Below are 13,704 nucleotides of genomic sequence, written 5' to 3'. Positions count from 1 at the left end.
GGCGGCTCCATATGTTATGTTACCTGGTGTAGCGGATTTCAGCCATCCTGCAATAAAACCTAAATTCTACGTACTTTTGCCCTTCCATTTCAATTTTGCAAAATAATAGATCTCTTAATTTACTGTTTATTACAACTCTATACGTAAGTAACTTGCTACAAAGTTATTCGGCCGGCGGCCTCTGAATAGGTGCGAAAAGGGAACCTGCTTAAAGATAATAATGCGAGTGTGTAAACAGTAGTTATCTGCTGTATGACCAAACGGGGTGAAATATACGAAATTAACTGTTCTGCATGTAGTTCTTTGGATCTAGTTCTTTCGCTCTTTCTCGACAATCGGTCACAAAATCTCGATAGGACAAAGATTAAATCTTTGTAGAAACCATTCCTCGAGTTTTATCCATTACGAGTTGATAAAAGAAGAAGAAGAAGAAGAAGATAAAGAAGGAGAAGAAAAAGAAGAAGAAAACGAGCTCGCCGGTATGTTCTTAGCATTGTTACGCCTTCGATCGATTGTTGTTCGAATATTCTACCATTAGCATGGGGTAACCTTGTTACAAAATACTAATAGATTCGGTGGACTGCCGCTGGGAAAAATGCATCCATAGAAACATTATATTATAATGGAAATGATCGAAATGCATGAAAAGATCAGAACGCCAATGCTCTAGCCCAGAGATCGACAAACTTTGCGTCCAAAATACCCATATTCTACAAAAATATTTGAAGAGCTCTATGCAAAAAGCCAAATAGAATACCCAAGAGACAAAAAGTTTTGAAAGTTCTATGAAAAATACGAACGGCAAAGAGCCAACAGATTGCCATACTTTGCTGGTCTGGAATCAAAGTTAAACCTGACTGAAACTTTGAAATTTCAGACATTTTTTCCCTTTCGATAACCTTATCCTGTACTTGGCTTCGAATGTTCGACTCTTTGAATTCTACTTATTAGTGCAATGTGAATTGTAGAAATTTTTGCGATAAAGTTCCTTGATGGTTACATTCATGTTTATTATAAAATAATATACGCAACAAACCGGACACCGATGCATGTAAGCATTCCAAACTAAACCCAAAAACGATAAGGTTCCAGTTTTTCAACGACTATCGCTTTAATCCATGGAATATGGCGTGATATATCGACCATAAACAGTTTTGAATCACAGCTTCTACTTAACGGAGAGACGATGCCATATAACTGCGCTGCACTGCCGTCCGAACTATTGAAACCAACAACCGGTCCGCCGTAGTCCATCTGTAATGTAAACACAAACAGCATTTATATATTCTCCCTTGTCTTCAAATCTTCTTTAATCACGCTTACCTCGCATTCACCCGGAAGAAGATCAAGCTGATTGTGAAAGCATTACAAATCCGATCCAAGTGCCCATGTGTTGTGTACAGAAACGGTGCAGTGTAACCACGACTCGATGCTGTCGTGCAACTGACAGCATCCGACGTCCGAATGGCCGTTAAGAGCTTCGGGAGCGATCGGGCTACCGAGGGTCGGCACTCGATCATAGGCCGCGACCCGACACACACAACAGTCCTGGAGAATATATGTTATTTATATTAGAATATAAGTGGTTTATACAGAAGAGCCGCGTGTGCCTTAAATATCCTCAATTGTGCACCAGTCCGAAACACAAAAGTGGCGACGAGTTTCTAATTGTTTGTTGTTTCGTTTATTTATCCGAGTGAAAATTCCGCGACCCAAGCGGCGAAGGATGTCCTCTGAGGAGACTGGTGCCATGGACGAGGAGATGCGTCGTTCATCGCTAGGGCTAGCTAGCGCGAGCGGAGGGCTAATTCCGCAGAACGGTGCGATGCTGCAACCCAACGTGCATCTTTTGGGCGACCAGCGCATTCTCGGTGGTATGCAGCGAAGTGAAGATGCCGCGCCGTTGCAGATACGTGCGCAACCGCCATCGCAATCCGGGTCATTGCCACTGTTCCACGGTGGTCAGGCGCCATTGCTGTCAGCTCCAACGGCGCCATCGCAGTCGGCTCCCGCACAGCAGCACCAAAGTACAGGTCCGTATTTGAGTGGAAGTGATAATACGATGATGCAAACGCTACAGCAGCTACAAAAGCAGATGGCACAGCAGCAGCAGCTTATAAGTGAATTATTATGCCAGCGTTTAAATAACTTAGGTGCGTCTACGGCCGCGGTAAACCCCGAGCAGATCATTGACACGCTAGCGAGAAATATAACGGAATTTCGTTATGATGAGGAAGGAGGTGTAACGTTCGGTGGGTGGTTTGCGAGATATGAGGAGCTGTTTAGGAAGGATGCGGAGCGTATAGATGAAGCCGCGAAAGTCAGGCTGTTGATGAGGAAGTTAGGTCCGGTCGAGCACGACAGGTACACGTCGTTTATATTGCCCCGGAAAGCGGGAGATTTTTCATTTGCGGAAACGGTCCAGAGGTTGACCGAGTTGTTTGACACGCGAGAGTTGTTGCTTAGCAAAAGGTTCAAGTGCTTGCAAATAGCGAAAAATAAGAATGAAGACCATATGTCATATGCGTGTAGGTTGAACAAGGCGTGCGTCGGATTTGAGCTTGGAAAGCTTACAGAGGAACAATTTAAGTGTTTATTGTTTGTGTGCGGGTTGAAGTCAGAGCACGATGTTGACTTCCGTACGAGGCTGCTTGCGCGAATAGAAGATAAAGCAGATATTACGCTGCAGCAGTTGTCGGCGGAGTGCGGCAGGATAGTTAACTTAAAGAAGGATAGTGCCATGATCGAGTCCCCAGCACATGAGAATGTGTTGGCTGTACAGTCGGAAAGACACTTACAAGTCAAAAGATCGCAGCTAGATCAGCGTACGACGCAGAGTAAGCCCTGCTGGGCATGTGGGGATAACCACTGGCAACGTGATTGCCCATATCGTACTAAAGAATGTTTTAAGTGTAGGCGGATAGGCCACAAAGCTAGTCATTGCAACAAAAATCGAAGGAAATTTAGGCATCCTGAGTATGGCCTCGGATATGAGGAACAGGAAGGGAATGTTGCACAAGTGGTAACTGTGAGTGTGCAGAGCGTAGCATCTAGGAGAAAATACGTGGAGGTTAGTCTCAACAACAAGCCAGTTCACCTGCAACTCGACTCAGGGTCGGATATTTCTATAATAGGCATGCGTACATGGAAACAAATAGGGAGCCCCCGGCTCAAACCCCTTTCCGTCGCAGCGAGAACTGCTTCAGGAGCTGGTCTTATGCTCGAGGGTGAATTTCTATGTGAGGCCACACTAGGCAATGTTACGGCTGAAGTAACCATAAGAGTGGCAAAACATGATCTTATGCTATTCGGTGCGGATCTGTTTGAGTTGTTGGGTCTGTGGTCAACACCCATTGAAAGTTATTGCTATAGAGAGGGCAGAAATTTAAAGCAGCATGATAGGCTTGATAAAAAACAGACCGAATGTCTAGTAGCTAGTATAAAGGCTGGTGATGGCATAGATTATGCAGCAGGCACGGGAAATGCAATTCCATTCCTTTACAATGAGGTGGTTAAGCCCATGCAACGTGATAAAATGCTGCGCAGATTATATAGCTATGGCAATTATGAAGGTCGAATAGATAGCGCCAATTACCTTCGTAAACAGTCCTCGCCGAGAATTTGTCACGAAGCGTACCAAAGAAAAGGGAGACACATGAGGTCGCAAGAACCTTAGCGTAGGCGTAAATAATGATTTATAAACGGGTATATGAGTTAAAGGATCCCTGGCGAGAGGGTACATGTCTCAAAGAAGTGCTAGAAATTAAGTGATACAAGAATGGAAAATAATGGTATTAATTTACGGTAGGATGTTTTAATGGCTGAGGGTAGAGTTTCTGGAACAAAATAGCCGTCACAATTTTTAGCATTTTAGCAAACCCAGTTTTAGCCATCGTGGCACAACATTCCCCTAGCATAGTCTGCGTATGTGAACAAATGAATGGTCCACCTCGCCGCTCTTCTTGTGATAGAAGGGCGTCGCGCAGGTTGCAGCTGTACCAGCTGAATTAAGAGAGGGAGATGTTGTGTACAGAAACGGTGCAGTGTAACCACGACTCGATGCTGTCGTGCAACTGACAGCATCCGACGTCCGAATGGCCGTTAAGAGCTTCGGGAGCGATCGGGCTACCGAGGGTCGGCACTCGATCATAGGCCGCGACCCGACACACACAACAGTCCTGGAGAATATATGTTATTTATATTAGAATATAAGTGGTTTATACAGAAGAGCCGCGTGTGCCTTAAATATCCTCAATTGTGCACCAGTCCGAAACACAAAACCATGGTACTTCACAATCCAAAAAATTGGTAGCACGAACGAACAGAGACTCGACAGGGTTGCGAGAAGTTTGGTTTAGTCCGTTAGCGCTAAATCTTGGTTCGAATTCCCACATTCCACTGCTTTGCCGATCCCACAGACAGGCGGGCTGATATACCTGGAGATTTGTGTACTGGGCAATCTTCAGCAATGCTATGTCATTTTCCGGCCGACCTGCACTATACTTGGGAGAGATGTATACATTCGAGATCGCTGCACGCTCACCATTCTTGGCAATAACGTATTTTGGATGACCTAGTCCTGTCGTTACACAGGAAGCTGCCGTCAAAAGATATTGATAGTCGATAAGTGTCGCTCCACATTGGTTCGGGTCGCTATCATACTCGTTCCACAGTAAACCGAAGCGACTCTTGGCATTGAACGAGTGATAGCCTACGTTAATATCGTTTTCGTGAAAACAAAACGATTCCTCGATGCAATCTGAAAGTATTTCGGTTAGTGTTATAAGAATGAAAGCCTCGAAGAATGTATGAGACGCATTGATTTACCTTTGATACTCATGGACGTTTTTGTCGTCTGCTCGATCCATTTCACGTACTCACTTACTTTACTGTACACTCCTACCGAACCAGGCTGACATGCTGTACCGAACGAAACAACACCAACTACCAGCGGTACTTCAATACCGCCCAGAGTGTACTGCTTCACACCGAGCGGACCACCGGAATCACCCTCGCAAGTGTCCATATTTCTGCCAGCTGCACAGAATTGATCCTCCCGAATACCCTGTGGGATCCTATTTTTATTGATGGTGAGCTTTCGTTCACATGCTGTCTTGTCAATGTGACGCACCACAACATGCTGAAGCAGAGGACTCGGGTTTTCGAAGAAACCGAGTGCCCCCCATCCTGCCGCATCCATTGGACCAGTGGGTACATAATTCTCTTGCCACAAACATGCCCGACAAACTGTGGTCGAGTATATTGCACTTTTCTCTAACTCAATCAAAGCCACATCAAAGTACTTGTAATATGGGTTATAGTACGGGTGCACTTTTATATCATGAATCGCAATTTTCTGTGTACTCTCGATATCGTAGAATCTTTCTAGAACCGTATCGCCTAACAGCACCAGATCCGGACGTTTGCTGCAATACAGATGGCGTTGAATGTTAATAGTGAAGGCTTCGTACCGGTTTCAATCATTTCTACAACCCACTTTTCGTTATCCTGGGCGCAGTGTGCCGCAGTCAGCACGAACTGCTTACTGATCAAGATGCCACCGCAGTCGTAATCAATTTTGCCACCGGCTCGCCGCCAACCAATAGCCGCCTGTAAGGTCAGGTGGAGTTAATGTAACACAACTAAACTAGAACGAACGCAATATTACCATATGTTGAAATTCTCCTTCATAAGCATCAATTCCACCGTATGCAGAATCAGTTCCATAATATGTACCTTCCGAGTTCTTGATACAGTCTGTAGAACGTGTTCATAGTAAGAGCCAACGTACATTTAGCTACCTGAATTATGTTACCCTTCAATGCTGTTCGACGATAGTATTCTGGAGGAGGAGAATTGAAAAATGATTGCATCTGCACGACCACAAAGGCTCTAACGAGTATCAAGATCCGAAACACAGAAATCTTCACAAATAGGTCCATCTCCAAAGATTACTTCACACTTTCACTGTCGAGGGCACCTTAAAACGCGATAAGTTGTTCGGCCGACCATTCAACAAGAACTGGATGAAAGTAATTTGGTAACGGCGTTCTTAAAGGATTCGGTATCGAATTTTCGGGATCTTTTGGAACAGGTTTTGTGCTGCCCAAACATTAATTCCTAACACCCAACATGCAATACCGCTCATGGAACATTCGGGAATCTTTTCCGGCAAGCTGGAATAACCGCTGCTAAAACCCTCCTTATCTTTCTCTACGCAACGATTCTACACTCGCTGGACATTTCTCACAATAGATTCAGTATTTTTGGACCGACTATCGTCGAACAAACATACAGTTATAATATATTTGTCTCACCAAACAGGTTTTTTGAACCTGTTGGAAAGAATTTCTTTCAGTGGAATAGCACTGAAGAAGAAATGATGCGCACAATCTTCGAGACGGGGAAACGAGTCCGATACGCATGGCCGATACTTTAATGTTTTGGTTTTTGTTTTTTTAGCAACCACGACCTACACCAACTGCTCGAAATAGGGTGTGTCTACGGCTTATGTTTATTGAGGTACAGCAAAATAACTGATTGTCTTGATCAAGATTTCGATCCTGGCCGATTGCCAACGCACAGAGGCAATTACTTAACGTTACGAAAGAGGGAAGATTCAGATTTGAAATCTCAACTCAATCTTTTTGTTTCTCATTGATCGCATCAAAATAATCAAAAATGTTTACCATATGGTCTGATTCGTTTCTTTCCTCTGCCTGAACATGTTTCGATTGGTCTTGATTGGCTCTTGAGTTTTAGTTACTATTCGAACAGAGCATATTCGCTTTGAACTTCTAAGTTAAATGAGATTCATTTCAACGAAATATGCCTGGTATTGTTTGTTCTTATTATTTTCACGGTCTGGTGGTACAGTCATCAATATGTACGACTTAAAAACATGCCCGTTATGGGTTCAAGCCCCGAATAGACCGTGCCTCGATACATAGGACTGACTATCCTGCTATGTATCATCAGTTAGTCACTGAAAGCCAAGCCCACTAGTGGTACAGAAGACACGCCTTGACCGGCAACGGGTGCTGTGCCAAAAAAGAAGAATATTATGGGTTATCACATTAATTCTTTATTGAGTGATTCGTTTAGGGCATGTAGTACCACTTTGTACAGAGTTGAGCTCAGCTTTCTTCCTAATAAAGACTCCATCATCAGGAGCTTACAGTTCACGCCGCACGCACGCAAGACAAATTTCACCGGTAGGTAGTTGTTCAGTAGTCGAGTTCAGTAGTATAATGCTGTAGTACTGTCTATACTCTCAATCATGTGGATGTTGCGCCGTGCCTTGTTAAAGAAAATTAACCATAATCATTTCACAAAAGTTCCTTTTTAAGTTACTTTGTTTTAAGTTACAGGTGTACATTCAACACTCTCTAGCGGCTGCTAGCTGTAGTATGCGGCGCCTTTGCTTGATCCTCAAACTATTGCATCGACATTTGCTATTCAGATATAGCAGATATTTGATAAAGCATGCGTTAGTAATTATTATTATTTATTATTATTTTATTATTATCTCATTGTGTTGCTGTTGATCACATATATCATGATTGAAATGGCTCAAACGTCGATCGTATCGCAAACTGGTACTCTAACCGGCAAACACAAGCCATTGATTCAACTGCTTAAACATGATTGATTCTAACCACTGCAGGTGGGGTGCAATTTCGGTAAAAATTGCATCACCTCCACATCCCTTTGTCCTGCGGGAGATCACACCATAAGCGCGGTAAACGTCCTCACGCTCCTCTATCAACACTGGACCACCAAAATCAACCTAAAGTGAGAGAATTAACTGATTAAATTAAAAGCGACAATTCATTACAATGGGCCGTTCTTACCTTGCATGTGTCCGGTACCAAGGAAATGTTACGCTTAATGCAAACAAGATCCGTCCAATTGGCTTTTTTATCCAACGTACATTGCTCACGCGCTGAAATTTGGAGCACATAGCTGGTTGCACTGCTGTTGAAATATTGCAAATGAAACCGACGATTTACAGTCGATGCTCCAACGCCAACAGGTATATGGCTGGATTGTGCTAACTGCTTCCCAATCATTGGACATATTGGCTGCGTCTCTTCCAAGTTTGCATATTTACGCAATTTGATCAGAGCTATATCGAACGCTACCCCCTTCCGCCTGTATTGTGGATGAACAAACACGTCGGCAATCGGTACACGATCACCATCGGCGGCTGCTGACACAAACTTTGGAAATCCCTTGCTGGACGTGAAACATTCCGCCGATGTAAGAACATACTGAAAATCGATTAAAAGTCCACCACACTGGTAAATATCGGTTTCTTCCCTTTCCCACAGCAATCCCACGCGATTGATTGGCCATTTAGGTCTCACAGTGGCTGATACGGCAACATTGCGTTTACGGCTGCACATTCCCACTCCGGTACAGGCTGCAATCGAGATATTTGTAAAAAAAAATAGTAATACAGAAGTTCTATCCGTCTTTAAGATACTAGCTGGTGAACTTACTCTTATAGCTAAGCGATTGATTAACTTCCTTCTCGATCCAATCCACATACGAGCTGACCCTTGTGTACACACCGGTAGAACCTTCGATGCAGGGAGTGCCAAACGACACCACACCTACCACGAGTGGGTACGTCTCGCCAAACACATCGAGCGCTTCGGTTTGCAGTGGACCTCCCGAGTCGCCCTCACACGTGTCCATCGTTTTGCTGTGCGCACACAGCTGATCGTCACGCAGTCCTTCCGGCATCTGACGTCGGTTTGCCGGTATCCGTTCAGCACATTGCACGGCACTTAAAGCACGCAGCTGTACCTTTTGCAATGTTGGACTCAACTTTTCCCCAAATCCGAGAGCTCCGAATCCAACCGCGTCCAGTAAGTTGGTGGGCGCTTCGGGTTCACGCCATACGCACGCTACACAAACCGCATCGTCCGCATCGACAACATTCGCCAGTTCGACGAGGGCAATGTCGAAATACTTCCTAGACTCCCGATACTGCGGATGTTTGATGAAGCGGGCGATTGGAATTTGTTGTGCGGATTCATCATCATCTGTGCTGGCGAGATCGGTGTCTCCCAATCGTACCGTATCCGGAGGCAGGCTACGAATAAAAATGAACCGATTACTTGTACATCCAAACTCCAGACTTCAGACTCTTACTTATCATAGTCTACTGCACAATGAGCCGCTGTTAAGACGAACTTCAATGTGATCAAACTACCGCCACACAAGTAATCGATCTTGTTTTCGGATCTTGTCCAACCGATCGCTGCCATGTGCTGAAACTCGCCTTGATACGCACGCGTTCCACCGAGTCCCTGGATGAATGGGATCTTCCATATCGCTGAGAAACGACTAGCACAATCTGGCAAAAAGAATCAAATAGTAGACGAGTTGTTTCTTTTCTCTTTCCACATGCTAGTATTACCTTCAAACCCTTTCCCAACCGTGTAATCGGAAGGAGGATCGTCCAAGAAATCGGTACACTGGACTGAGCTTACTGTCACTAACAGAACAAGCAAAAGCATGTTCATCTTTACCAAACCAGACAAAAACAAATGCGTTTGACCACCACGAATGATGAAACCTGACTGCAAAATGAACATATTTGCTTCTTCAGGAACGATTGGTTTAATAAACCGGTTCTGCATTCTTCGCATCTTGATGGCATGGTTCTCTTCTCTCGTGCCAGCGCTTGATGGATGACAAATCATAGTGCGATTTCAAATTTCGGGACACCGTCAACCTGTTGAACTCTACAATCATGCCCAATCCAAACAGCCATCCCCGTTATGATAATTGACATCTCTGCATCCCTTGTTGCGCCGCTAATTAACGATCTTCTTTGCTAGTTCCGCATGAGCATGAAGCACCAGTACCGAAATTAGGCAAGCTTATCTCACCACACTGATCTACGATAATTGCACAGAGCTACCAGCTGTCACGCGTCACTATCTGTTCCCCGTGAGCCCGTTCCGGTGCTCCCGCCCGTTCCGTTCTCGGGATGCAGGGAGAGCAATTCATTTTCATAAACCGCTCCACAGAAAATCTCTCACTTCATCCAATCAATCCATTATCAAAGGCAAGATGAGCGGCGGTTCTACCGAACCAGGAACCGGGCACCGTACGGCGCGAACCCGCCGCGGAGATTAGTCAACCGCGGGAGTGGTGCGTTGTGGCCGCTTATCTTCACGACGCCCTGTCTGGCATGTAGGATCACGAATCCAAACAAATTACGGCAAAATCAACAGCCACAACTCGCTTGGCCCGAGCCGGCACTGATCTTCTGCAGCCGTATCAGTCGATCGTTGGCATTGCTAACGAACGTGTCCGTCTATTCGAGCACACCAGCCAATTACAAGTGAACCACAAGACCCCATGTGTCGTGCTAGGTGAAGCAGTGTGGCAATGCACCCGGAAGGACTCTAAGGGTGCTAGTGGACCTGCTGTGCAGCAAACTGTACTTTACTACAATTCAATCCGAGACTGTGCGCTGCTCAAGTTGGCAGAATGGCCAAAGAAAAGGAAGTAGGCATTAGTGCCAGATCCACCCTGTGGTATCTAGTGTTTGTGGGCTTTGCCGTAAACTACATGATACGCATCAACACGAACATTACGATCGTTGCCATGATCAAACAGTCGGAAACGGAGTTTGTCGGTGAGGTTAAGGTAGACTACGCCTGTTACGTCCCGATCGGAAATGGGTCCGAAGCGTTGACGACCCAAACAGAAGGATCAAGCCTGCTACGATCGCGCGAAAGTCGTGTCATCTCACCGGAGCAGTTGCTGCTGACCCTCTTCAACGTAAGTCCGAGTGACGTATGTAAATCTAAGTATAAAAAGTGCGGGAGATAAAGAAACAAAGCTAGATCATCATGCGGTCGTTTATCATCTGACAGAGAAATTCCCCTTCCATCCGAGATGATAAACATGCGAGATACGACGCACCGTATCTGGCCATCAGATAAGTCCTCACCGCTAATAAACACACTTCTTCAAACGGTCACTCGGTGCTGTCACAGTCGTCCGAGGCGCGTGCAAGCGCCACCAATGATTTATGGTAGCTTAATCCTCGTCCTTCCTATATACCCGCTGGCTTAACATCGGTGCTGGCGCAGTTGTTTTGATTGGAACCTGGGGCAACTGTTAAGCTGCCCTTGCTGACATTGCACTTGACCTCTTTGCATCTCGTCTTCCAATCCATGGTGGACTTTACCTGCAAATAGCTCCAACCCAAAAACCCGCCCGCGGCACTTCAATGTTGACCCTTGAAAAGCCATCAATTTCATGCCAATTGACTCCGCAATTCATTAAAAACGAAAAAAACGGTGGCAGTGGTGTCAGTGCGCCGATAATGGCCGCGTTCCACCAGCCTGTGCCGTGCGTGAATGCCCGAGCGGCTAATCAAAAATTATTTTAATGACTCTTTTGGACTGGGTCGTCGCTTAACCATCTGTTCCGGCGTGTACTATCTGTTAACTGTGGTTAGAATCACTCATGTGCTTCTCTCGCCCTCTTAATCTCTTCATCTTCTTCTTCTTCTTCTTCTTCTGCACAGCTTGATCCACAGAAGGAAGGTTTCGATTGGAACGACTATCAGCAGGGTTTAATTTTGGGAGCATTCTACTGGCTACACTGGATTACACAAATACCGGGCGGTATTCTAGCCCGCCGGTACGGTACCAAGCTGGTGTTCGGTGCGAGCAATGTGATCGGTTGCTGGATGTGTTTTCTGATGCCGATCGCCGCCTACTGGGACTACCGTGTGCTGGTCGTGCTGCGCGTTCTACAAGGACTCATTTGCGTAAGGAAACCTGTACAGCACGTGAGCTCATCTCGGAGCATCTCTCAGACACAGACACTTTCCCTCCTGTACACAGGGTCTTGCCTGGCCAGCGATGCACCATATGGCTGGGCAGTGGATTCCCCCGAACGAACGGAGCAAGTTCGTAACCGCTTACCTGGGCAGCTCCGTGGGCGTTGCGCTCAATTTCCCCCTGTTTGGGTTCATCATCTCGTGGACCTCCTGGGAGTATGTGTACCACTTTTGCGGCATCTTCGGCACGATGTGGTATGTCGCCTGGCTCTACTTCGTGTACGACTCACCGGCCGAACATCCTCGCATCCATGCGAATGAGCGCAAGTACATTGAAAGTTCGCTTGGCATTACGGCCCAGTCGACAGCACGGCGGGAGCAGCAGCAGCAGGAGCAGGGCACACCCTGGCGCAAGATCATACTCTCCCGTGCCATGTGGATGACGATCATTGCCCAGTGGGGTGGCATCTGGGGTCTGTTTACGCTGATGACGCAGGCACCGACGTACTTCAACAACGTGCACGGGTGGAACATCGAGATGACGGGCTTGCTGTCCGGGATTCCCCATCTCTGCCGTATGCTGTTTGCGTACGTGTTCTCGATCGTTGGCGATCATCTGCTCAAGCACGAGCTAATGTCCCGGACGGGGGTGCGCAAGATGGGCGGCACCCTGTGCTGCGTCGTGAATGGGATATTCGTGTTTATCCTCGCGTCCAGTGGCTGCAATTCACTCATGGCCACCATTTTCCTTACGCTAGCCACCACGGTGCATGGGGCGGTATCCACTGGTCCGCTGGCGAATCTAGTCGACATGAGTCCCCGGTATGCGGGCATACTGTTAGGTTTCAGCGGTATGATCACCGTTGTGCCAGGATTCGTGTCTCCAATCATTGTCGGAATGCTTGGGAATGTAAGTGAGGAGATCTTTAGCATTATTGTGGAGATTGTTAATAATTGCACCCTGTAAACTCTTTACACAGCACACGGTGGAGCAATGGAGAATCATTTTCCTCATCACTTCCGGGACGCTCATCATCTGCGGGCTGCTCTATATGGCGTTCGCCGACTCGACACTGCAGCCTTGGAATTCGTGTGAGGATTTGTCCAGTGTGCATGATGACGAGCTGAAGGGACTTAAGATACCGCCGCTCAACGCAACGTTCCCGGAGAAGCAAGAAGCGGACGACCAAAAGGAGGACGATTCTGTTGCCCTTCGCTTAAGCTCGGTCTGAGCGACAGTATTAGTGTGGTACGCTCATTTCCCTGCAATTCTGTGCCAAAGTTGTTAATAAACATGTGTCGGTGGGAGGCATACGCAAAAAAAGGCAACGAATAAGCATGATTTTGCATCTTTGCAGCTGGATATATCTTGAACCTATCCTGACAAAAGCCCCCGGAAGCGACTCATGCATATGCAATACCTGAGCGTACGTACGACTTTCCGCATTTCGTACAGGAAATCTATAATGCAACGACATAAACTACGGGGTGTACACACTGACTGTGTGTTGCGGTCTTACAAGCAATCACATACACAGGAGTTGGAGTGCGTTGGTCTGTGTGTGTGTGTGCAAACTTCATTTTCCGCCACACGGCAAAACATAGATAGCATCTTGTAGCATCTTCCGACCCATCCCACCTTCCCTTGCGTGGGCTATAAAGGCGTTGAGGTTAAGCTGGCTCAAACGCACCCAGGGAAGCACCGAGTTCCACGCACCAACCGGAAACCGACAGGACTGTAGATAGCTAGAGGGACAAGCACCAGGAACCAGGACCGATTAAATATTCAAACGCAGTAAAAGACACTTTTATGCCCATCATACATTGCGGAAATTTATGTTTATTTGATTTCGATACCATTCGCCGATATGTGCGTATGTTTGTGT

At 46.2% G+C, this 13,704-nt stretch overlaps 2 protein-coding genes across 2 annotated transcripts; one reads left to right on the top strand and one right to left on the bottom strand.

Annotated features, from left to right (window-relative positions):
- Positions 1 to 7,081: 7,081 nt before the first annotated feature.
- On the bottom strand, positions 7,082 to 10,196 carry LOC120900145 (serine protease 53-like). The gene is made up of 5 exons (XM_040306771.1): positions 9,431 to 10,196; positions 9,163 to 9,367; positions 8,505 to 9,103; positions 7,854 to 8,425; positions 7,082 to 7,789 (listed from the first exon to the last, which is right to left on the bottom strand). Exons 1-5 carry the CDS (start codon positions 9,714 to 9,716, stop codon positions 7,604 to 7,606), a joined length of 1,848 nt encoding a protein of 615 aa, XP_040162705.1. The 5' UTR covers positions 9,717 to 10,196; the 3' UTR covers positions 7,082 to 7,603.
- Positions 10,197 to 10,310: 114 nt separating this feature from the next.
- Positions 10,311 to 13,238, top strand: LOC120900146 (sialin). Its single transcript, XM_040306772.1, has 4 exons — positions 10,311 to 10,806; positions 11,561 to 11,806; positions 11,883 to 12,728; positions 12,799 to 13,238. The coding sequence occupies exons 1-4, from the start codon at positions 10,513 to 10,515 to the stop codon at positions 13,048 to 13,050; spliced, it is 1,638 nt and encodes a 545-aa protein (XP_040162706.1). The 5' UTR covers positions 10,311 to 10,512; the 3' UTR covers positions 13,051 to 13,238.
- Positions 13,239 to 13,704: the final 466 nt, after the last annotated feature.

This window comes from Anopheles arabiensis, chromosome 3, assembly GCF_016920715.1.
Source record: "Anopheles arabiensis isolate DONGOLA chromosome 3, AaraD3, whole genome shotgun sequence".
Taxonomy (NCBI): Eukaryota; Metazoa; Arthropoda; class Insecta; order Diptera; family Culicidae; genus Anopheles; species Anopheles arabiensis.
The sequence above is the reverse complement of the archived record's forward strand: the minus strand, read 5'-3'. Positions and strand labels throughout refer to the sequence as shown.

Excerpts from the sequence above, each read along its gene's own strand:
- LOC120900145 (XM_040306771.1), bottom strand. The coding sequence starts at position 9,716 with ATGATTTGTCATCCATCAAGCGCTGGCACGAGAGAAGAGAACCATGCC. Across the intron at positions 8,426-8,504 it reads TCAATCGCTTAGCTATAAGA|CCTGTACCGGAGTGGGAATG; the intron begins GTAAGTTCACCA and ends TCTCGATTGCAG. Across the intron at positions 7,790-7,853 it reads TGGTACCGGACACATGCAAG|GTTGATTTTGGTGGTCCAGT; the intron begins GTAAGAACGGCC and ends CTCTCACTTTAG.
- LOC120900146 (XM_040306772.1), top strand. The coding sequence starts at position 10,513 with ATGGCCAAAGAAAAGGAAGTAGGCATTAGTGCCAGATCCACCCTGTGG. Across the intron at positions 10,807-11,560 it reads TGCTGCTGACCCTCTTCAAC|CTTGATCCACAGAAGGAAGG; the intron begins GTAAGTCCGAGT and ends TCTTCTGCACAG. Across the intron at positions 12,729-12,798 it reads TTGTCGGAATGCTTGGGAAT|CACACGGTGGAGCAATGGAG; the intron begins GTAAGTGAGGAG and ends CTCTTTACACAG.